Source organism: Cinclus cinclus, chromosome 3 (genome assembly GCF_963662255.1).
Source record: "Cinclus cinclus chromosome 3, bCinCin1.1, whole genome shotgun sequence".
NCBI lineage: Eukaryota > Metazoa > Chordata > Aves > Passeriformes > Cinclidae > Cinclus > Cinclus cinclus.
Window position 1 is genome coordinate 92,250,499 of NC_085048.1, and position 24,599 is coordinate 92,275,097.

General features: G+C 39.8%; 1 protein-coding gene across 2 annotated transcripts in view; it reads right to left on the bottom strand.

Moving 5' to 3' along the window:
- The window catches only part of ESRRG (estrogen related receptor gamma), a 359,449-nt gene that overhangs the window by 134,772 nt on the left and 200,078 nt on the right, over positions 1-24,599 (bottom strand). Inside the window, exon 1 of one of the 2 annotated variants that reach the window (XM_062490430.1) lies at positions 20,884-20,939. The exons of the other annotated variant lie outside the window; for it this stretch is intronic. Within the exon in view, the coding sequence (XP_062346414.1) occupies positions 20,884-20,939 (56 nt within the window). Of the gene's footprint in view, positions 1-20,883; positions 20,940-24,599 lie in introns of those variants that run through there. 2 annotated transcript variants of the gene reach the window in all.

A 24,599-nucleotide genomic window follows, 5' to 3' on the forward strand; every position in this document is an offset into this window, starting at 1 on the left:
GTTATTTTTTACCAGAAGTTAGTAGTATCAATACAGGTTTTTTGCATTTATTCCAGTACTCTGAAGAAGTATGATAGAAAATTATTCTTTTGCTGAAAGAACCATTCCACCAAGACAACACAAATATGTAATCCTTACAGCATCACTATACTCTCCAATGAAATATTTACAATATCCTCAGCAAGAAAGTTCTGGGTGCTAAGGACAAAAGAATTCAGGCATCTTGACAGGCTTCTCACCCCCTTCTCCCTCAGCAAAACACTAACTTTACCTCCCCAAGGTACCAACATGTGAAAAACGCATAACAACATGACTCACTCACAAGCAGGATAACAGCAGCATTTACGGAATGCAGTCAAAAAGCAATATAAATGCTAGGGATTGCTATATAATTAATAATGCTGTAAATAGGCATATTAATACTACAAGGCCTCAATATTAAAAGCTGCAAGCTCTGTACAACTCTGAATGACTTGTGAGCTGTCAGTAAAAAGGGTTTAAATGAAAAATTATGAACTTACATGCAAATATGGAACTCCATATCTCACATGTAATCTTTTACCTGCTTAAATAATATCCTGGTTTAGGTACTTTTAAACAAAAATTACTTTCAGAAATCACAAAACACAAGAAAGAATTCAGAACATACGTCGGAGCAGAGCAACTTTAGGTCTTTAAAAAGATGGAAACTTAAAGAAATAAACAAAAATGGGAGGGGGAAAGCCAAACACAAGGCAATTAATTATAATAATTGCTAATTTTATTCTCTTCTCTACTGGAAGAATCTAAATATTTGTTTCACAAGATTCAAGTGAACCTGGCCAACTGGAAAGAGTTTATTACCCTTTAACACCTCCCTTCAAGTACTCTGCCAGGAAATTTACTACCTGTATCAAGTGACTTGGGCATGCAAGCTTTGCAGGGTATAGTCCCAAAAGTTAGCGTTTCATTAAGAAGCAGCTTCTTCACCTTCTGCTAGAAAAAAACCCCACATTCTAAACATAAAATATGTGTCCTTGAGATACAGAACAGGAAAAAATGCTTCTTTGCAGTGCTTAATAGAATTATATTTTTTAAAGACCTGGAGCACCTGGAACCCTAAGTCAGTGGAAGATATCTTTCTCTCAACCAATACGTACAAATCAACCATTTTTGATTTAAACTGAAAGCAGTGCTTTCTTCGAGCACAAAATGTGACGTCCAAACTGTGCTAAGAGGAAGTACAGGGAGATGTTACTTCCCCTCACTCAAACTTCTTAAACTGATGAAAATTCAGTGAGTCTGAGTGGTTATCAGGACTTTGAATCCAGCATCCAGCCAGAAAACTGACAATCCAGCTGGAACTGCAGGTACTGTGGAAGCAAATGAATTTGACTCCATGCAGTTAAGACACAACTGATTTCAAGATTCAGCTCACCTGGTTACAGAATCCGGCCAGCATTTTAGAATAACTTCTGCTGTGCTCAAACCAAAGAGTTACAACACCAAGCCATCCACAGAATGAAGGACAAATCTTACAGACCTCATGTAGGACAGAAAACTCCAGGATCAGAGGTGACCTCACAGAATGCTGGGTGCTCCTCATTTAACCAAAATTCCTACAAACATCAATTTATTCTGGTAATATCTAATTGAGAAAAAGTGTGTTCATTTGGTACTTCTTTTCACAGCCAAGGACAAGGCATTTAGATGCTTCATCCTAAATGTCCATGAGAGACACTGAATTTCTTTAATTGGCTTTTAAATTTAAAATTTAACTGCTCTTTTTAAAGTCATGTCCTTGCAGTTCTGAAGTAGCCACTAATCCTTTCATACACCATAAAGTACTTCCACCATTTTTCCCCCTGCAACTGTCTTCTGATTCACCACAGCACATATACTGTATTCCTAAAATGATTTAACAATGGAATAACTCTACAGGAAGAGTAAGAACTCAAATATCTGGAAAGTTAAGAATCATGGAGTTTTAAGTTACTTTCAAAGCCTAAATTAATCTTCATTTAATGGGGGGTAGGGAAAACACATTTTAGATACAAGATGGATATGCAAACTGACTCAAGATATTTTAAAATCATCTCCAGGACCTCCACTTTTGCAAACAATGCCTCTTCAATCTGAGGAAGATACAGGACACCGATCTTTTAATTTGAAAGATGACAAAATGGATTACTGGTTAGTTACACGTGCCAGTAGGGTGATCCAATACCATGGACGCTCTACTTGGAGAGTACTTGACGTCTCCTTAATAGTAGTTAGAGCCTTATTGGCTTTAAAAAAAACGTAAAAAGGGTTTTGCATGTGAATTGAACTTAATAGGTTTGACATGGACTAACCTTAAAGAATCCAATCCACTCAAATCCCTTTGAAGGCTGCAGCTGAATTTCATGCAAATCTCAGAGAAGTAGCCAGGCTGCTGGGATTTCAAAATGCTGTGTCCCTTTCTTCTGCAGATCTAAACCCAGGCAAAACAATGACACAAAACCCTCCCACAATTTCAAGGATTCCTCTTAAGATGATCCTGATTTTTGTTCTTTGGCCCAGGGAAGTGTGACATTTAAAATTTGAAAGCAAGAAGAATGTGACATCAGGAAACACACTGAAGTAGGAAGCCAATTTTTTTTTGGGTTTTTTTTTTTTTTTTTTTTGAAACACAGCACTGGACTAATGATTCAAACATTTTAGAAAAATCTGACATGGCATGACTTCTATTAAAATGCTTAGAATAGAGGGATGGAGATGAACTTCTACGTTAAATGCACTAATGAGTTTTCTGAAGATAATTAAATTTTAGAAATAAATAATCCACCATAGTCTAAATCTCTTGCGGGTCATTTTGAAATTCAAGAAAGCAACTTGAAAATAAACCTATTTATTTTTTAAGGCCACTCTAGCTATGAAATTATGCTTTCTTACATAATTCTTACATAATTTCTTACATTTCTTTTCATTTTCACTATAATATTTTAAGATATTTGAGCATTCTATGTGTGTTTATGTAGGCAGACAAGCATATATGTATTTGCTGCGTAACAATATATATACAATGACAGCTGGAAAATCATTTGTTTGATGACTGGATTTAACGTTCACCAGATAAACATGAGAGAATAAGAATAAGGAAAAGCACTGGTCAACTGCTTTTCCTCTAAGAATAAAGTACAGCTGACTACAAATGTAACTATAACCAAATCAAAACCACGTAGTGTGTATAAAGCACTGACTATGCAAAGCGGTTATAAATTCTTGGTTAACAAAGGGCACAGAAAACCCTTAAAGGAAATATTTTATTTCTGCTAAATTAATACCTAAAAGCATTACATTTCATCAGTTTCACTTAGGTTTCAAGTCCCCAAAGATTCTCCTCCTGAAACTGGCTATATTTTATGTGCAAACCGGGCTGAGAGCTATCTAAATCTAGATAAAACTCATTGGCTTGTAATCTTCACAATGATCTATACATCTAAATCTATATGCAAATCAAATGCTCTCATGCATTAACACATTCCAAAGCATCTAGGAGTAAGAGCCAGCTTTCTCCCTCTCACAACTCCCCTCCTTTGCTCCTCTCCCCCTCTCTTTATTTACACTAGCTACCTAAATAATTCACGCTGCCTTCTTTTCAGGCTGAATGTTGCTGTGCTGAAGCCCGCAATGAGCTATTGCAGTAACCAGATGGACACATGAATGCAGCAGGTGGGACAGATGGCAGCCCGCCCTGTCTGACGCTGGCTGCCTCAGCCTGGGCTGCCTTTTCCTTCCAGGTACATTATCATCATTGTAGCAGAAAGCAGCATGCAGAGGGGAAAAAAAAAAACCAAACAAAAAACCACCAAACCAACCCTTTACATACAGTACTGTGGGAACTAGTTAAATAAGTGACCAGATGCTTATCTGCTTTCTTAACCAAAATGCAGTTTACTTAAGAGTGTGTAAGACTCATTTCCCCTCTCTCCCCACTTAAAGGAGGGAAGTCCATCTCTATTCTCCAGCAAGCCCCTGAGTGCTATATACAAAAAAAACCAAAACAGGCCTGGGACCTTATCAACGTCTTAAACTCATGACTTCACAAAAAATTTTATTCTCCTTCAGTTTCCAAATACCTCTACTATTTCACAGGTAGCTGGTCTCATTTTTTTTATATATAAATCCATATATATTCTAGTACATGGTCACAGTTTTTAGATGAAGTCTTAATAACTAGTATATCTACAGTGAAAAGCCTCAGTTTCCATCATGGATTGTGTCTCTTGACTGGATGTTTTCTACCTATCTTAAGAGATATACTAAGTTTATTACAAAATATTTGACACTGCTAGGGAAAAATGCAAACGAAAGTTGAGGCAGTAGGTCTGTCTCTGACTGCAAAAATTACCAATTTCATGTGATGCTTTCTCCTATGGAATACTGGGCAAAATACACTGAAGAAGACCCCAGAATTGTAATAAGTGTTTTGAACAAGAATATAAATTTAAAACAAAAATCTAGTGACATGTCTGACTGTTTGACTGGCACCAGTATCGTTGTACCACAAAAGTTGCCCTTTTTATACAAAATGTACTGCTATCCAAATAAGCAGAAGCAATAAACTTCATTTTCTTTTTCAAGTCAGCAGCAACTGATACAGCGTATTAAATGAAATCACTGTTCAAGGACCATTTTTAAAAATCCTACAGCAAAAAGGTATGAAATGTAAGCAGTCAGTCAAATGCTTTGTGCAATCCCCTACTATCCAGATTTAACTCTCCAACCCCTTTACCCACCCCTTGTGCTATGTCAACACCAGCAGCCTGTGCTGTTCTCTGGTCTATCTTCCTTCTCTGAGCTGACATAGATGAAACCACCCATCTCTCCATCAAACACCAAGCAGATTTCTGCTCATCTACAATAAAACAACCCATACTTCCTTGCTAGCCTTTCTTGGTGTGCTTAAATTAAAGCTACAACATCAGACTCAGAGGTTTTATGCAATTTTATATGCACACATAGAGAGCATGGTTGCACTTGCCACATTAGAAAAGTATGTTGTGCCCCTTTCTGCAGCTTTCATGAATTTTCTTGTATTTATAGTCAGCAAAGTCCTTGAATAGGGATCATCTATGTATTTACACAAAACGTATGTACACCAAACACAGTAGCATGACAGGGGCCTCAACACTTCCTTAATACAGATATTAAGTATTAGCCAGGTATACTGTATGGAACTGACTGGCAATTACACTCAACTACTGAGTCAAAAACAATTTTGGTAGGTTTTTTCTTTTAGTTTTTTGGGTTTTTTTTAATCGGAATAAGCAATTCTATGATGTTGAAGGCAAAAGAAAAAGTAAGTTGAGACATGTCCTGTGTGATATTCTGCTTCCCCTGAGCATACTGGTATAAAGGGAAAGAGAAACTGACTGTAAATAAACCTGCATGGGTAAAAATGAGAACTAGCCTGAACTGGCAAAGGAAACCTGAAACAAACAAGAACTTGTCTCTTCAGGGATTTAAACATACTCATTAGAGACTCAAACAATAATAAACATAATAATACAGCATCTAGTTTCATCTGGTCCAGGGAGAAGACTATCAAAAGCACTATCAAAAAAAGTCTATTCTTGTTTATTTCTGACCTGGCAGAAGCCAGGAATTACAGAAAACCTCAAGAGACAGACTGCTTTCATGGGATGCCCAGACTCACTCTAAGGCCAAAGAGGTTAAGCACTTAGGATAAACTTTGGATAAGCAGCACAACTTCTGTATGCTTACATGTCCTAACTGAAAATCCTGAACTTTAAGGTTTTGTATTACCACTTCGTGGGGGGGGGGGAGGGGGGGGGAAGAAAAAAAAAATAAAGTGAGCAGTAAAAAATAGGTCAAACAACCCAGAGATCATACATGCAAACTCATAAACCTACAAAACAGATTTTGGGACCAGCAACTTCTGGAAACGGTGAACTATGTACCACCAGCTACAGAAAAGCATTTTGAGCTATAGTAACCAGTTTACAACATCACAGAGAGCCAATAAAAGCAGTGCACTTTACAATGCTATCACACAAGCCATGATTTCACTACAATGATATAAAAGCTGTTTTCTCAGCAACAACAGATGAACAGAACTTTGAACATGCATGAACACCCTCTTTAAAAATAAACCTCTGAGCCACCACCAGGATGCCACCACAGTTAACACACAAATTAGTGGAGCAGCAATCACAGAACCACACTTGGATTCGGAATGTGTATTATGTTGGTAAGCTTGTTTCACTACTGATAATGAATTAATACATTGGAAAATAAGGATTTCCCAAGCCCTCTGTTTTCATTATCAAAACTCCTTGTTGAAACAATCATGTATATTCTTAGCACTGAAACTGCATACTTAATTCTGCGTGTGGGGGAAATGAAATAAAGAATGAAATCATTAATTTTATAAAGTTTTAGGTATATTTTCACAGTGTAGGTATTATTATAGTTATTAAAGCAATTCCTTTTAGTGATGGATTTAAATCCACTAATTAATAAGATAAAGTGACTACGCCAAGTATTTTAGAAAATGGGTTAATTCTTGACTATTTTTTTGCTCTCAAACAAACCCACTGAATTCTCTTCAGATTGAAGCTCTCCCTGCATGGGTAATGCTTGCCATTGCCTTCTGGTCAACATGCATAAGCAAAGCTCTCATCCTATCCTGACACTTCCCCTCAAAAATCAGACCTGTACCTCTCTTAAGAGGTGTATAAAGATGTCCTGAAGCAAAAAGAATCTAATTGCAGACGAGTCTGTGAAGACATCATCTGGACCCTACAAAAGCAGCTATGGTTCATAAAAGAATTTCAGGGAAAAAAAAAAAAAACAACACACCAAAACAAACAAACAAACAAAAAACAACTAGGAAAAAGACCCAAAAAAAAGCATGAGTAAATACATCTCTATAACCTGGCAACTTGCAAGCAATTAGGGTCATGAAAGGAGACTAAATTATTAAAAAAAAAACTTTGTTCTGTTCTATGAGAAAAGTAATTGTCAATCCCATAAGCACATCATAGGAAAGAAGACATAATTATACTTAAACTGGACTTGATATGAATATCACAAAGTTGATTTTGAAAAGATTTTCAAAAGGATCAGACTTTCCTCAGAGGTATGCAAACAGATCTGATAATTTTTCCTAAGGCTGAAGTTTGCAGAACTTATGAAAATGCTCACCAGTTCAGGAAAAATGAGTTGTGTGGTTTTTTGTGGGTGTTTTGGTTTTGGAAGGGTTTGGAATTGAGAGTTTGGAATTTTTTTATTTTGTTAGAGGTTTTTTTGCTGAGTGTTTTTTGGATTTGGGTGTGGTTACATTTTTTGTTTTGCTTTTCTTTTGTTGTCTTCTTATTTTTCAAATGAAACTACTCATATAGTGTAAATGCAGCTTGATAGATTCCAATCTCTTCTCAAATCTGTTCCAGGAAAAATGGGAAAGAGAAAAATACTTGTAATACAGAGCATAAATGAAGGCAGATGTTGATGTTGAATGCAATAGATATAAATACACTGTTTTAACAGTTCCCAAATATGCAAACACAAAGGAATGGAAAAACTGCCTTTTAAAAGGAAATGTGTACAGAAGAAAGAAGCAGACATTAAACCCTAAATTGCAAAGGTGTAATTTCAAAAGAGACAGTAAAATCTACCTCCTCCTCTATGTCAGTGACTAAGAAAGTTTAAACACTGAATGCTGACATTCCACCCTCCCTTCCCTCCACTTCAGTTTTGAAGCACTAACTATGAACACCTTGACATTTACCTCTCTCCCTTTGCTTTAACAGTAACAGAGGTGCACTCTTAAAGGAGGAAAAAGTGTCTTTAAAAATCTCAAATGCATAATAATAATTCTTGCACTTACTCCTTTGCAGCTGAGCAGAGCCATTTACATAGTCCACTAAACACTGTTTAGTAAACACAAGAGTGCTTCTATCTTACTGCCCTTGTAAAACCAAGACAGGGGTTCTGTTTTTAGTGCACACTCTGGTTCAGCATTAATCCTGTTTTATGTTGCTCACACCTGCTGCTGACTAGCAGCCTGCTGATGGGTTGTGGTTTGGGCCGCTCCCAGACAATCCTCACCAGCTCCAACAAAAAATGTACCTCTAAAGTGGAAACAAAACGTCAACCACCGTGCAAAAACTGTAAAAGTCAAGAAAGACCTGAGATTCTTGCTTCCTTTTCCTTACTCCACTAATCCCAACTGCTCAAATTTAAAACCAGTGTTTAAGTGCACATGCATACATTTAGTCCTCATGCCTAGCTTTTCTAGGAGTTCTTCTCCAGATAGCAAATCTTAGAGACAAATGTCATGGGCACAACCTTTATAAATATATGCTGTGTAACTCACCTTTTCCTTTGTGCCTAATAAAATAATAGGCTTTGCTCTAACAGAAGTACTGAATGCTGATAATGCATCCTTTTGAGAACCTGTACAGGAACAGGCTTTTGCAGATTAAAAAAACCCAAAAAAACCTTCCTTCAACATATTTTCACATTAAATTCAAGATATTACTGTTGTAGAAATTAGGTTTTGTTTCTTAATTACAACACTAATCCACACACAAGCATTAATTTAAAAAAAAAAGCCACAAAGTCACACCTTTGGCTTTGTTTGTACAGAAAATGGAATGCTTTATCCAAGAAAAAAATGTGATCTGTGATTAAAGGAATAGGTCTGAAATCACAAAGTGCTCATAGCCAAAGAGAATAAGAAACTCAAGGGAAACAAACCAAATGAAAATGGAAATCTTTTGTTTGGTGAACACATGGAAGCAAAATGGGTATTAAGATCAGGGACAGAAATCATGTGCCTATTAACCAGCTCAGAGACTCAGATGGAGGCACTGTTATCTACAACTAAGTTATGCTCTGGAATTATCTCTAAAATGGAGGGCAGTACATGGTACTTTCACGCCCATTTTATGGTACTCTTTATATGACTAAAATAACATAAACAAGCATCAGAATATTTGGAGAACAAACACGGTGTCCTTTATCCTGTTATACCATCTTGGCCTATTTCTTTCTACAAAGAGAAAAATGCCTTTTGTCCAAAAGCCAAGTTCCTGTATCTCTTAAACACTATACAAACCTTTTCATAAATAAAACGTTGGTTGGAGGCCAGTCAAGGCAATTCTCCATCTATTAAAATTTACTTTGTATCTCACAGGCAAAGACATGCTGAATGACCCTTGGTGATTTCTGAATTCTGCATAGGAACACCAAGGTGTTTCTGCATATATATAAAAAGGCAACATGCATCAAGCAGACATATGTATTCCACATTACAGTTCTACACCCCAAATTCATCACCAGAAACAAACCACAATAAATCAATCCTTATGTAAATTCAGCATTTCAACTTCTCCTGAAATTCAGATGTAAAACCAAGGAAAAAAGGGGTCAGTCTCACTTTGTCTTACCATCTCCCATCTGAAGGATTTCCACCTCCTCTTTAGGCAACCCAAGGCTGAAGATATGGGCATAATGCCAACACTGCTTTTAAGCTCACACAGAAAATATTATGGGGTAATCTTAGTATTTCCTGGTCACAGTTCCTTAGGCAACTCTATGCTAGAGCAAATGTCACATCCTGGCAGTGAGTCCTTGGACACAAGCTCCACTTTTTGATTGATTTCTTTTAAAATACTACCAAATCATTCATTTTTAAAAAATCAATTACAGAGACTGATCCAAAACCTGCTAAAATGAATGGCATTCTTTCCATTTAATCAGTCTACTATCAGTAGAAGTGAAAGATTTCTTCAAACAGATGCTAGCAAGACCTTTGCAGCAGACTGTCCTTCTTACCTTGGAAAATCTCTCCTAACTTACCTAACAGTGGTACAAAAGCCCCACATTCATTTTGTCAAATGCTGCATCTGCAGTATTCCTGTTCCAGCACTACCTAACGAACAAGTATTAAACTTCCTTTTAAAATTAGGGAGGGTAAAAAAAGGCAGGAGGAAGAATCCCCACCCCAGTCATCCATCAAGTGTACATCCAGGGCACTGCTCCTGAGAAATTTAATATATGCTAAAGAGATACAAAAAGACATAAAAAGCTTTCAGAAATAAAAGTGCTTCAGAAGCTAGATTTTAATATTGCCAAGCAGGGTTTTTGCCAGATTATAAAGTTGACTTAAATGCCAGGATACTGCATTTCAGAGGTGGCAGCAGCAGCTCATATATTGTCTGTATTAGTGGCTCAAGTTTAATGCTGATTCCAAAGATAGACTACCATCATCTGTGGGGGAGAATAAATAAATAAATAAATAAATAGAAATTGGCATTCCTTACCAACCTTACTACCTGCTGCCTTGAAGCACTCTTTTCAAGTGCAGCCTCCTCAGGAAAAAAAAAAAGTTAAGACTACTTTATTTTGATTATAGTGCTTTCCCCAGGCAGGAATTTTTATTTCAGTTAGAATCTTTAAACCATTACATTTTCAGTGATGCATTTTTATATTTACAGTTGACATCTTCACAGAAGAATGAAACCTTTGAGTAACAGCTCTAAAGCATGAAGGTTGCCTGCAGTAAGTACTTAAATTATTTTACACCCAAATGGAGCCAGTTGTTTTTAGCTAAAATTTAATAAACCTTAAATCAATGACCTTTCTTTTGCTGAAAGCTCGCACTTGGCAAAACTAACTTTCCTATGAAACATATTTTGGTGAATAAATGCCAAACCAAGGGCTATTTAAATCCGAACACTGTCTCAATTTATAGCTTGTGAACATTCAGTTCCTAAATTCCTGATTGCTACCTAATGTTTAGAACAGCAGGGCTTTGGTTTAATCACATATCATTGATTTCAAAGTGTCACAGTGATCTCATTGACAGTAATCAATAATAATCCAAAATCAATCAAATATGCTCGTGCACTATCATTCGACAAATTTGAATATCCCAGAAATAATTGCAGGCATGTGAAAGAAAAAGAAATAACTTTTTTAAAAGGGTACAAAAATAGAAATCAGCAAACTTTTGAGAAAATAATAGTGCATCTGAGCATGCTTCAAGCCTGCTGGGGTATGTTAATGAGGAATCATACCTTGCCTTCCCAGCAAATACTCTAAGATACATTCATTTTCAAACATGAAAATACACAGCAGCTGAAGGCAGCAGACACACTAGTAAATGATCAAGCATTATTTTATGAACAGCCGTGTTACGTGCCAAATACCAAATGTGTTGCCATTATATTACAAATTGCACAAGTATGTTACACTGTGAAGAACTGCACATTGTAAGTTAGCTGCTGCACTTCACAAAGCAAGAAAGGATAAAATTGCTGCATTTCTGTACCAAAAGCATGAATAGATGTAGCCACTTATCAAAAGAGCTGTTATTGTTGCCAAGGACTCCTCTCTCAACACATTCACCTGTAATTTTGTCAAGGTAATAAATCCTTCCATTCATTACAGCACACTCAAAAGCACCCTGCTATTTAATTTAAATGGAAAAAAGGCCCAAAGTGTCTAAAACATTTACTTTTGCTAATGTAGAAGTGCTGGCATTTTACTTCATTCCCCGATAAGCCGGTGCCAATGGATGTGATTATTCTTTTCTTATTCAAAGCATATCAGTAGTTCAAAAGCACTCTCAATCTTATCAGGTGTATGAACAGCACAGTTACTGAAAACAGTTTGTACTGCTCCTCTCTCTTTCTGCCAGTCTATCAGATAAACCCAACTAACTAACTGTATTTACACACAATCAAACATAAGCTGTGTCTTCAGCACACTGCAGCCTGTTTCTGGCATGTCACAGGGTTTCTGCTTGACATTAGTTATAACTAAACCAGCAGCACTGAATTAGCTTCAAAATACAAAAATACAGTCACTCCAGAGTGCTTCACACAAAATGGACACAGGGAGGGAAAAAATGAGAAAAATTCTGTGAACAGTGATCACTTCCATCTCAATATTTCACAGGTTTTTATCTGGTACTACTTGGAAAAAAAGCATGGAAGCAATAGGTTTCAAAACAGATCTGACACAGGCCTTACCAGTAGGAAAAAATAATTTCTATTTGTTTTTTTTTTGTTTATTCTGTTCTCCTGTCCTCTAAGAAATGTCTCTGATCTGGAAAGGGTAAAATAGCGAAAGAAAGGACAACGGGTTACAGCGTCTGAAGGCATTCAAATACCTTTACAGGTTTTGTCCGGAACAAGACGGCGATTTCTCAGGATCCAGCCTTCACCTGGCACTAAAAGACCCGCCACAAAAACAAAACAAAAAAATCCCCCGCTCTGCCCCAAACAAGCCTCTCGGCAGCTCTCCCTTTCATTCAGTGTCTCAGAAACAAAATTTTCAGTGCTAACTACTGAAGAACAACAGCAGACCAGCTACTTCAGAAGAGCCACGGCTTTGAAGATTTCACCTGCCATAGGAAGCAGGCACAGCATCCCCTTCGTTCTCCTCAGGGCGACAGCGTATTCCCGGGACGAGCGCAGCATTTGAAGAGTTAAACGTTAACCTGCCTGGGCGCTCTCAGCTCGCTAAATAAAAAACTTGTGGAACGCCAGGAGAAATCCTGAGTTTCGGCTCTTTGATTAATTACAGCCTTCCTTGGAAGCTGGAGGCTCCTTCCCGCCGGCCCTGCCATGACAGCCTTTCCCCGAGTACCTCTGATGGAGCAGCGAAGGGCAGGCCCGTGCCACCACCTGAGCCCATCCCGCGCCTCTGCCGCGGCTCCCGGCGCACAACCAGCCATCCTCGAGATTTGTGGCAGAACAATGAGCCGAACCAAGCCAAGTGTGCAGCGCCGGGTAATGCGGCCGATTGTTGTTTCTCCATCTGTGACACCAGGGCCTGGTGATTGATGGCGCAGGTGTCACTCACACCGATGTCAGCCACCGCAACCTCAGCATCGCCAGCGCCGAGCGGCTCCTGCCAGGAGTGACATCCAGGGGTGTCCCTGGATGTCCCTGGGCTACGGGGAATCCCAGTGCCTGGGAACCCCTCGAGTGCCGAAGGGCACGGCTGGTTGCAGACGTGGCGTTTTGTGCCGCTCCGGAACATCTCGCCTGCCCCACCATGGTGGCCGCTGCTATGAGAACACTGCCAGGGAATTCTTCCACTGGTAGGAAAGTGAATATAATTCAGCAGAGACAAACTTGCATTCGCAGAGTGTTAAACTACCATGGTAAGGGGTGAAAAAAAACCCCATTTTTTGATGTAAGAGTTTTACCGTTCCTCAAACATAATTTTGCTAGCAATGTATGAGCATTTGCTTTGGAAAAGCACTCTAAGTCTGTTTTAAATGGCAGGTGAGTTTTATTTTTATTTTTTTTTAACTTGACACTTTTCCTTTTTTTTTTTTCTCCCCTTAAAAGTGAAAAAAATAATCGTGCAGGAGAAAGCCTCACAAACTTGATGAAATTAATACCTCTGAAAACTATTTTAGCATTAATACTTGCCAATTGAGTATATCACAGTTCACCTAAAGCAATAAAATACCAACTTAAAGGGACACTGTCATTCGTCCTTCAAAAGGACAGGAACCAAATCCTACAAAAAATTTGAAGACAGAAAAAAAAATTAAAAGTAAATAAAGTATACATAGAAAATTGCTCGATTCTTTTTCCTACATTTTCAATATATAGAGAACTATACAAACTGCCAGTAGTACTCCGCAAAGCATATATATAAAAGAGTATGATTTCCCCTTTTTTAGTTAATTACTCTTCTTACTAGATTTTTCTGTTTTGTATTTCCTTAAGAATATTCATGTGTGAGATTGCAAAAAGTGTTTCTTCCAAAAACAGCTCTAGAAACAAACCTGGAAACAGAGGGAAAGGGGGAAAGAGCAGCAATATCACAGGTAAGAATGGACTGAATATAACAAGTCACCTCCTCCCCACCCATCCTGGCACCTTTATGTGGGAAGGAATTTGAAAAATGCTTAGGAACAAGCTAGCAGTACATTTCAGATATGACTTTTTCATTTCACTCACGAGCATCTCTACAACTTTAAATTGTTTCATATCTAGCTGACTTGGGCGACCGGAGGCTGTGTGCGCACACGCGGCTGGCTTAGATTTTTTTAAATTAGATTTTTAGGGTTTTTAAATTTTTGTTTCTTTAGAGTTGGGGTTGTTGTCTGAGGCCATTCAAAAAAAGCAACAGCGACTCCACATCATCTTCTCATTCTAACTTGCCAAAGCCATCAATCTCTGATCACACCTATTAGAATCTCACTGTAGCCAACACTACATTTTGCGACAGCTTGACCAGTTGTTTAAGGAGAGAGTGTGTGATGGAGCAAAGCTAAATCGACACATCTGTGATACTTCTGACACCCCTCAGCATGGCTAATATTAATTTGTTTTCTTTGGCTAGGTAAGTGCTGCCAAAACACATTACATATGGTATGTAGTTCCAATCAAAATGATGAAAAGGAGATGTGCAGGGCTTTTTTTTCTGTGTTTTTTTTTTTTCACTTATAACAATATGAAAACACAGAGTGGTAAGAGACATCTATGCTATGCTACAGAGCAGTAACTTGAAAAAACTTCTGATCACTTTACCTTAAAGTTTGGTTTCAAAATACAACCTTTTAAGAGAATCTGGCCTCCCATATAAAGACAGCACCTCAAAGCTGCAAAGAATTTTTACTCAGGAAAAGAGAATATAATTTTCATTGTATGATAAAAGGATATATTTAGACTATTCTTAGGTGCATAAGGGTAACTAATCGTATTTCAGCAGGTTACCATATAAATAAATGTTTGCAATTTTGTACAAGGGTATTATAAATGGCTTGATTAGACTGAGGACAAGGGTCTTCTATTTCACACACCCCACTATACTCACTTAGACAGTGTGTGGCGATCCTCCTCCAATTTCATACTTAAGGTTCTCTATTAGTGTCACAAAATATTATGCTTTGCGCAGTTCTTTTTTTTTTTTGGTTTTCATTTAATTTTTCTCTAAATAAGAAAATTTCATCTAGATGACATAAAAATTCAGGATGGTGACCCACAGTAAGAATAAGATATTCAGTGGTATAGAAAAACAGTATATGCTTGTCTTACAGTCTGTAAAAGTACTTTTACTGCTCTAACTTTCATTAGGCTGCTAATAGACAATTTTCTAGCGACTATAAGAAGCTGAAATAAAAAAAAAATTCCATTTTTAAATAAATGGGTAATGATGCTCTGATTAAAAAGCTACACTACTTAAAAGAGGAAAATAATTGGAAATTAGATAAGATTTCCTTTGATGTAAACCTGCTATATTAAGGAACAGCAAAGAGAAAAGCCCTTCTTTGTTTAAAGGAAATACAGATTAATTGAAAAACATTACAAGCATTATGTAAACAAACCCAAGAGATTTAAAGCTTTTGTAACACAGAAAATACATATTTTTTTCCTAAGACACAGAAGTCAAAAGGCACTATCCTATAGAAGTTACTCTCCAAAGTGCTACTGAAAAAGCAATACCAAGTCCTTTAAAGAACAATTAAGCAATACTATCTGAAATAGCAGCATGCAATTCAGTTTAATATTCTTCTTTAATGTTTCATAATATTTTTACTTCTGGACAACAGAAATGTGACAAAAGAAGAAACAAAAACCCAACAATTATAGGACTTCTGGAGAGGACTAAGGACCATTAAAACTGCATATGTATTTTATATTTTTGTCTCAGAACATCACGATGTATATTAACAACCATACACAGGAGGCATCCCCCCCCTAAAAATAATTATATTCTTTAGATGTAAATGTAACTGTGCGTCCAAGGACATATTTAGCTGAAAAAATAAATCTGTTTGACAGCCAAAACTTACAGATGTGAATAAATATTAGACTTCCCATTTACTTGGAAGAGAAAAATTTTATAAAAAAATACAACGTCTTTTAAAAGCAAAACTCTGAGTACGATACAAAACCTTCTAGATTACACGGAGAATCTGATACAAAATGAGGTGTACATACTTTACATTGCTGGCCAGCTCTCTTCTCATGGATAAGAAAAAAACCCACATAAAGGCAGCTGCTTATTGACAAGCAACTGCACAGAGGGAAGTTATATAGCTCTGCATACATTTATACTTACTGTGTACATGTCTGTGGCTAGCACACAACAATAGACGCACACTGCCAAAACTGCATAAGGAATACACTATATACCTGGAACACACACAGAGGTATGGATAGAAACATGCTTGAACACAAAACTTGCTGTGCACAGGCAGGAGATTTCACACAAAATGCAAACGCACAAAACAAAACCCCATATGTACATGCTGCTACAGACACAAGTGTGCACGTATGACTCCCTAAGTCAAGCCTAAAAGACGATACACAAAATGTAAAAGAACATGTAATAAGTGGAGCGTCAAGCTGCAGCGACTGTGGGTGTCATCCCTGCACTATCAAACGTACATATGAGTATGATTGGAGACAGAGAGGCTAAATATTTCACTGTCAGAGCATGTCGAGAAATGCAATTCATTTCTCTCTCATGTGCTTTAGGACAATGACAATTTAATACAAGGCCAGTGGATGTAAAAGAGATAAAAACTGAACAAACGGGCCCAGCATAATCACAGATTTCCTCCAGAGAGCTCGGTAGCATGAGGCTCATATGCACTTGTAACAGATCAACATTTTATTGTTTCTTCCATCCACGAATTTGCTGTGAAAAAGAATTCATAGCAAAGCTTATCTTATAGACAGAAGCTACTTCAAGCTTCAATAGGAGCAAGAATTCCTTCCATTTTTTTTCCTACTTCTCCTATACATTTCACATATTCTAAGCAAAAAAAAGTAATTATTTCATATACTTCCTTGAAAGGTTAAATAAGCATTTTTTTCATTCCTACTTATACATCCACAGAGGTGCAAGCAACCTCCCTGCAGGCCCAGGGTCAGTCCTTTAAAAACTGTTGTGTAAAACGAATAATCTTTTCAGTTCTTCATGAATATATTATATTTTCACACTGTAATTTTTCTGTCTTTGTAACTTTGTAACATACAGAAATTGCAGCATAGCATGTGGACTAACATATCTATGAGAATAAATATATCATACTTTTTAGCTACTCTAAGCAAAGTGGACTTCAAGTATTGTTAAATATTATCATAGACAAGTTACCTTCTCTATTTGATGAATAGCACCATGTATTTGAAATTAATTGCAAAAGTAGGGTTGGCTAATGAGGTGGCCCTTATCTTTTCTCAGCAGTGCAAGCACAAGTATTTTTCTGCTGGCTCAATATTTTTAAATGCCCAAAGTGCTATTAACTAAGTTGAAATCTGATTAAAATACGAACGCTAAAATATTCACAACAGCTAATGCAGCTACACACACAAAAAAAAGCTAAGAAAATTCTTACCTCTTTTCTTATCGTTAAGCATGTGTTTTGAAAAAAATAATAAATAAACTGTTCCCTACAGATTCTCACAGTTGTTTTGTTTCCCGTTAGCATCTTTGAGAACAGTTTAAGACAACAGTTATTCTTTATTATGGAACTATGGGGATAATGCCTTTCTACCTGCCTCAGTTTAAAATAAAATTTGTAGGAAATGTTAAAGCTTAACGTCAGTAAGAAAAAGGAGACCAACTCTCAGGAAAAAACAGGGGGGAAAGGTACAGGAAAAAAAAAATGATCAGCCGTTCGAGAGAATTAATGGATATCCACAAGGGCTTTGCTAATAACATGGGTTAATTACCGCTGCAACGCACCAGGCTCAGTAAATAAAAGAGCACAACCATAAACACATTAAAATGAGCACCCATCACTGGAAGAGGGGTAAGCCCCAGTAAAGGAAAATCTGCCAGACAGACATTTCAGCACAAACCCTTTATACTTTCTGCAGGATTCAACAACTTGCCAGCAGCGTAGCAGAACCAAAAGAGCGAAGCCCTCTGGCCGGAAACAGGGAAGGAAGAAGGGACCAAGGCCTGCCTGCTGCTCCAGGGGAGAGCCCAGGCAGGGGCTGTGCGCCCACCCAGGGCTGTGTGCCACCCCACACACTGGACACCCGTGGGAACACCAGCCTGGGGCTCTGTTTCTCAGGAACAGCTGTAACAAGCTATCTAATAAGACAAACGGGCGAGGTTAAAGACCTTCAGAGCCTGGAGAAACCGTGGAGCAAAATCAAGGGCTGCTTCCCACTTCACAAAGAAGCATTCTTCAGTCTGCCCCTTTCCTGCCTTTACAAATGAAAGACACTTCTAAAGAAATTCTTCAGCAATTTGAGGTTATGCCAAAATGTTTTAAAGAGTGAAACTGACATCAACTCTTTTATGTTTAGCACATAATCACCTTGCGCACACGCAAGCACACAAATACATGTACATGGGAGTAACACACACACACACTCATATTCATCCATACACAAACACAACCTGGCCAGACTCACAGGGTGACTCCACAGACCGTTCCCACATCACAACATGAGAGTGGCTAGAAAAATATAAAATATGTACACCAACCATCACTGTACTGAAGTACTCACATGATGTGACACCTACGTCCACTTTCTAAATGTTACTGCCATTCTACACAACCTTTATTTCTCGTCATCCGAGTATTCTATCGCTTCTGTTGCAAGATGAAAATCTACGCAGGGGAACAGATGAATTTGTTTCACATTTAAACACTGTTGCACGTTTCTAAACGGAGAAACTGGGAAAGCAGCTACATGCTCAGATGAATGGAAACACAGTGAGCCACAAAACACAAATGCACATAGCACACGGAAGCTTTCTGGAGTTACAAATCTCCTCAATTTTCTATGTCTGGCATTAAGAGACCATGTTTAAATTTTCTAAACTACCGCTGTTCTCTCCCCTCCCTACCCCCCCTGCTTTTTTGGAGTGTTTCAATTGCCTTTCCTTCTTCCAACAGCTGTGACAACTGTTAAAACAGTCGGTAAAATTAAGTCCGCTCTATAATCCTTTAGTCAACGTTACATTTTAATCAGAGGTTGAAGGAGATTTCCCGTTATGAACGCAGTGATTCATTTAAAATTATTAAACTGACACATATGTCAAAATGAGCAGATACATTTATTGCATCTGTTAGCTTATTAACTACTAGTAATTATTAGTGCTATTGTTACTGCTGAAAGAGCAAAAAGCTAAGACTGCAGCTGGCTTTAAGTTATTGCATTCTTTAACAAGCTCTGCCTTAAAATCAAAGCATACCTAGTGATGGTCAGACAGATGTCTGTGCACTCCCAAAATGTTGGGACAATTTTTAGGTCGAATCCTCTCTACCCTCATCCATAAGAACTGCAGAAACTCCTACGTCTGTTTGTATGTCCTTATGCTTATATGTGCATATGCATGTTACCGTATGTATCAAACCACAGTTATTATAGATATTTATAACATGTAAAACTGTTGTTTGTTAATGGAGATAGAGAAGCAGGTATGTTTCTCATTGTTAGTTCTTTCTCTGCGTCCACTCAAGCCCACATGCCTACAGCTCTGCACTCAGACAATATATAAAGAGTGTTTTGAGATGACTTTAAATTGAGTCAGAGGAGGAAAAAAATTAGTTTGAATCTTGCATCAGAGCCAAAAAGACATGTGCCCCCGATTTCATTTAAATGCATCTACTCTAAGAGGCTTATCTAAACTAATCATTCAAATTAGCTGTAAGAAGGTAAATTCAAGAAAGCTCCTTTTGAGGGGGGGGGGGGGGGTGGGTGTGAAACATTCACACACAAAAAAAAAAGTCTACCATAAAATATACAACTTATCATCTTTTTATGTATTTTATGAAAAACGTGTCACTGTTAGTAAAAGCTGTGGAAACTGCATTCTTACATTACAAAGCTATCTTACGCTATATACAGTGCGCTGACCTATAAGCCATAGATGGGAGGGCACCCTACCTCTGTTTATTTTCTTTTCTTTACCCTCAAAACACTACAGTGGGTTTTCCCCACGTCCCCTCCCCATTCCTGCGAGCCAGGCTATTTGTTACTTCCCTTCTTATTTCCCCAACATGCGATCATGGCAATTCACTTCTCATGCCTGGCTTAATTACCACCAGCCATGCAGAGCGCAGGCAGTAAGGACAGCTAGTGGGCATCTACCTATAGTACACTGTCACCTCCCGTGCAGCCTCTCCGCGGCCGCGGCGATGCTGGCTGCCGGCCGGGGCTGCTCCTCGGCGCTCCTGTCACTCCCGGCCTAACGCCGGGGCACGGCGACGTAAGTGGCTCCACACGAAGAAAAATGAACCGGTGACAGCTCCCGCGAAACACTAATATTTAATCCCGGCTGCGGGCTGAAATCAAGTTCAGAAGCCGCTCCTCAGCCTCAGACCGCCCGGTTCTGTTCGGGCGCCACGCTTTCCGCCGGAGTCACTCCGCCAGGTAGCCGAGAAGTGCCAGCCAACAACTGCGGCTCCTCAAAAAGTGCGTTCGGCTGCCTTTTGCAGGGAGCGGCGGGCGCGGGCAGGGACACGCCGAGCGGCGCGGACCCGGCCAAGTGCCCCGCGCCGCCTCGCCGGCCGCTGACGCCGCGGGTCCGGAGCGGCGCCCCCCGGCAGGGCGCTCGCACCGCACCGCACCGGCGGCCGCTCCCGGCCGGCGCCCTCCCGCCCGCCGCCGCCTCACCGCCGGCCCTGCCGGAGAGCCGGCGCACCTGTCAGACGGCGAGCGCCGGGCCGGCCGCGGGGCCGAGCGCTCGCCCTCCACCAGCACCGCTCCCGCCGGGCGCCTCCCGCCCGGCCCCCCCACCCCGCCCACGGCGCGCAGCGGCCGCGCGGCGCCCCGGGCCGGCTCCCGCCCGCGGCCGGGGCGCAGCGTTACCTGCAGCGGCGTCTTAGGCGCCTGTCATGTTTTGGGGCAGGCGGCGTGCGGCGGTGGGGTGGGGGCGGGGAGCGGTACCTACTCTTCCTCGTAGTGCAGGGAGAGCGGCTCCGGCAGGCAAAGTTCTACCGAATCCATGTGCGCCCGGCGACCATCCTCCGTGCGCCCCCGCGGTGAAAGCAAAGTTTCCGTGGCCGAGCGCCGCGCACTTGGCACGGGCGCGCTCCGGGCGCGGCGGCGGCGGCGGCGGCGGGCGGGGACCAAAAGCTCGCCCGCGCGCCTAATCAAGGACTTAAAGCCCCGCGCGGAGCTCATGAATATGCAGCAGGGCTGCACATATGCATGCCCCGGCCCGGGGGGACGGCCGATTGGTGGGGCCGCGGCCAATCAGGCGCCAGGGGCGCCGCGGCGGCCCGGCGCGCGGCAGGTAGAGGGTGGGGACGGGGGAGCGGCCTGAGGCGGCGGCGGCGGCCGGGGCAGAGCCCGCGGACGTGCCCGCGCCGCCGGACCGACCGTGGACAGACAGACAGACAGACCGGCCGGCGGGGACTGCCCGCTCCTCTTCCCGCCTTCCCTTCCCTTCCCGCCCGGCCCCAACTTCGGCAGGTACCTTGGCAGGCTCCCGGTTTAGGATTGCGCGCTAAGGTAGAGGATGAAGTTTGCGCCGCCGCCGCCGCCGGTCGTGGCGTTTCGCTGCGGCGGCAGCCGGGCTCGGCTCCCAGCGCGCTCTCCTGAACGCCGCTTCCCTAACCTTTGGAACTGCTCGGCGCCGGGGAAAAACAAATAATTATAACGCCAAGCGCAGCCTGCCGAAGCCTCTGGGTAACTCAACTTTTCATTGTCGTGCGAGTTGCTTTTGGGGGGAAAGTGGGGGGGGGGAAGCGAACTGGAATTTGACTACGTATATATGATATTATACATAAAAAGCATTTTAAAATTATACAGCTGTCTAATATAGAGATATATAATTTCCTATTTAAAAATTAAAAGTTTCCTTTCCTATTTAGTTAAAAAATAAAAGAAAGAAAGAAAGAAAGGAAAAAAAACCATTCCTAATAAATCGAGCGCTCAAAACCAGTCCTTAACATAATGAGTGCAAGTGGGGACGAATAAAGGTACGCGTGTTCCTATGCAACATGGGCGGGGGGGTGTATTTATTTATATATATGCATATAGCATATGCCCCTGTGCGAGCATTTGGATGTTTAGATGCATATATTTAGGAATGAGAAAGAAAAGATCCAGAACTCATCCATTTCCTCTGATAGTGTGCAGGGATTAGAGTGGACCAACCCAGCCTGCCTCATTTTAATGAGATAAGGGCTGCACGGGAGTAGCTCTGCATTAGTAAATCTGGGAGGGTGCCTAGACCTCTACAGTGCTTGGGGACTTGGGTTTTTTGTAAAGTAAGTTTTGCTGAACTAAAACGGCAATAAACACATATCCCTGTAGGCATGCCTGTATAAACATCACCAAGCCCGGTTCCAGCAAAACACTGCTTACAGCCAGCTCAGAGTTGTTCTCTGAGCATATGAAAGATTCCTGATTAAACTTGTTCCAACACAAAGAAAATACTCAAATTTAGGGACATTATGGACACTGTTTGCACTGCAACACATGCACATATCCTGTTTTGAAAGTATCAGTAATTAATAAGGGATGATTTTTTTTTTTCCTCACAAGCTACCACTTTTATTTAATATTACAACTAAGGCACCATACATATTTCCCCGGTTCAAAGTGTTTCTGTCCCTACCAGTGAAAACAGATGCAGGCAGAAAAAAAAAACAAAACAAAAAAAAAGACACTGGAAAGACAATAATTTCTTAGAATACAGCTCAACTCTTATAAAATCTTTTGTGACTGGAGCCTTAACATGATGCAAATGGCAGTCTTTTAGATCAAAACAAATTAGTGCAAACCCTCAGAATGCAGTAATACTATTCACACAATGCCCTATCCAGATCTGTTTCACAGCATTTTACAAAAAAAAAAAAAAAAAAAAAAATATATATATATATACACACACAGCAACAGAACCAAATTTCAACATATATAGGTTCAATAAACACGTTTGTGTATGTTTACAGCAAGGAGATTCCACTATTCTGTATTTAACATTATGTGAAGGCTGGGCCTGCTTCCTACAAACCTGGTATAAATACTTGCAATTTTAGGAATCAGAACTCACACAGCAAAACTACAGCTCAGACTACTGTATAAAAGCAGGTAGTAAAAGCTTAATTACCAGCAGCATTATGCTGTCTATATTGTTAAATGTGAACTCCGTAATTAAGATGTAAATTTGCTTGTGAGCAGTGAATTAAAAAGCTCTGAAATGTAAAATTTAAGTACTCTGTAGAAACATCAGGGACCAAAAAAAAAAAATGTTTTTACCAAATTTTAAAACAAGAGGCATTAAATCATGTTACTCTGTTAGAACATCCTCTTTAAGTAACAATTTGATAAATGTAGGTTTTGGAATCAAATCAATACTGAAATGATGTCTTTATGTATAGTTATCTGTATGACTATATAAACTAAAAATACAAGTCAAACAAACTGATTTACATGTGCACATGGGCAAAACATGCAAATACAAATACATTGTACTGAATATCTCTGTGTATAGATTTCTAAGCATATGAGTATGTCTGTTTATAGATTTATACCCAAAATGTCTATTTTTCAATTTTTTTAATTTCAAAATGCTTTCAAATCTTTGCATGTATATGTCTTTTTTCTTATATAAAAATCAGCTATAAATTACTCCCTGTACATGTGTGATTTGATATGGTTACTTTTCTGTATTGCATTCCTTGGAATACACCCCTCCCGAAAATCTGACAGCTGATCCATTTTGAAACTTACCAAAGCACAGGTTAGCTTCATTCCTACTTTTGTTCATTATCTCCAAAGATTTTATATTCAGGGGCTGAAACATGATGGTCCCTCTTTCTGTCATGGTCTGTCTTCCTGTAAGCCCTCATTTTCACATTTCCATAGTTTCCACTACTAGGAGATTGTTGTCCCTCACCCTCCTCTACACCCCCAAGTAATGCATTTTTCCTCTCCCCCTGTGAGCCATCGCTAGTTTTCTATCAGGCATCTTTCATCCAAGCAAGCAGCTCTCTGCCCTGCCAGTGCTGCCTCTTGGAGAACCAGAAATATTGTGCTGTACTTTGCATGTTGATAAACAAAGCAGTTGGCTTCTTCCCCCAGGGACTGAAAGTGTCACCTCCACCAGACTGGGGCCTGGAATTCCAACTACATTCTTGAACTTGGGTTTCACAGTTACAGATCAGTTTGGGGAAAGTGGGAGGAAAAAAAATGATAAGAAAGATTACAGCAGCAAATAAACTGGGACTAACTGTAGGTTCATTTTAAGCTCTTCTTAGAAATAAATAAAAGCAGTAGGGGGAGGAGGTGGACAAAGCAATCCAGGTACCAGTTTACTGAATTTTATCAGGGAATACACAATAAGAACATGCATGCAAACACGGTACAGTGCAAAATCTTACCACAAGGAGTCTATACAAAGCAGTGGTAATGGAATCAAGAGAGGGGAAGGAAAAAATTGTCAGGAGTGCCTGTACCAGTCAAGGGGCATTGCTGAGCAGCACCTACATTTCCATGTCTCTCTGTACATCTAATTTTTCCTGTGTGCCAAATAGTGCATCTTTAAACATATTCACATCTAAATACTACAGACATTTCAAGGCATCAGAAGCGAGGTTCAGTGTCACTTCACAGAAACCTACAATGCATTGTGCCAAATGTATATTTACCAAAAGGAGC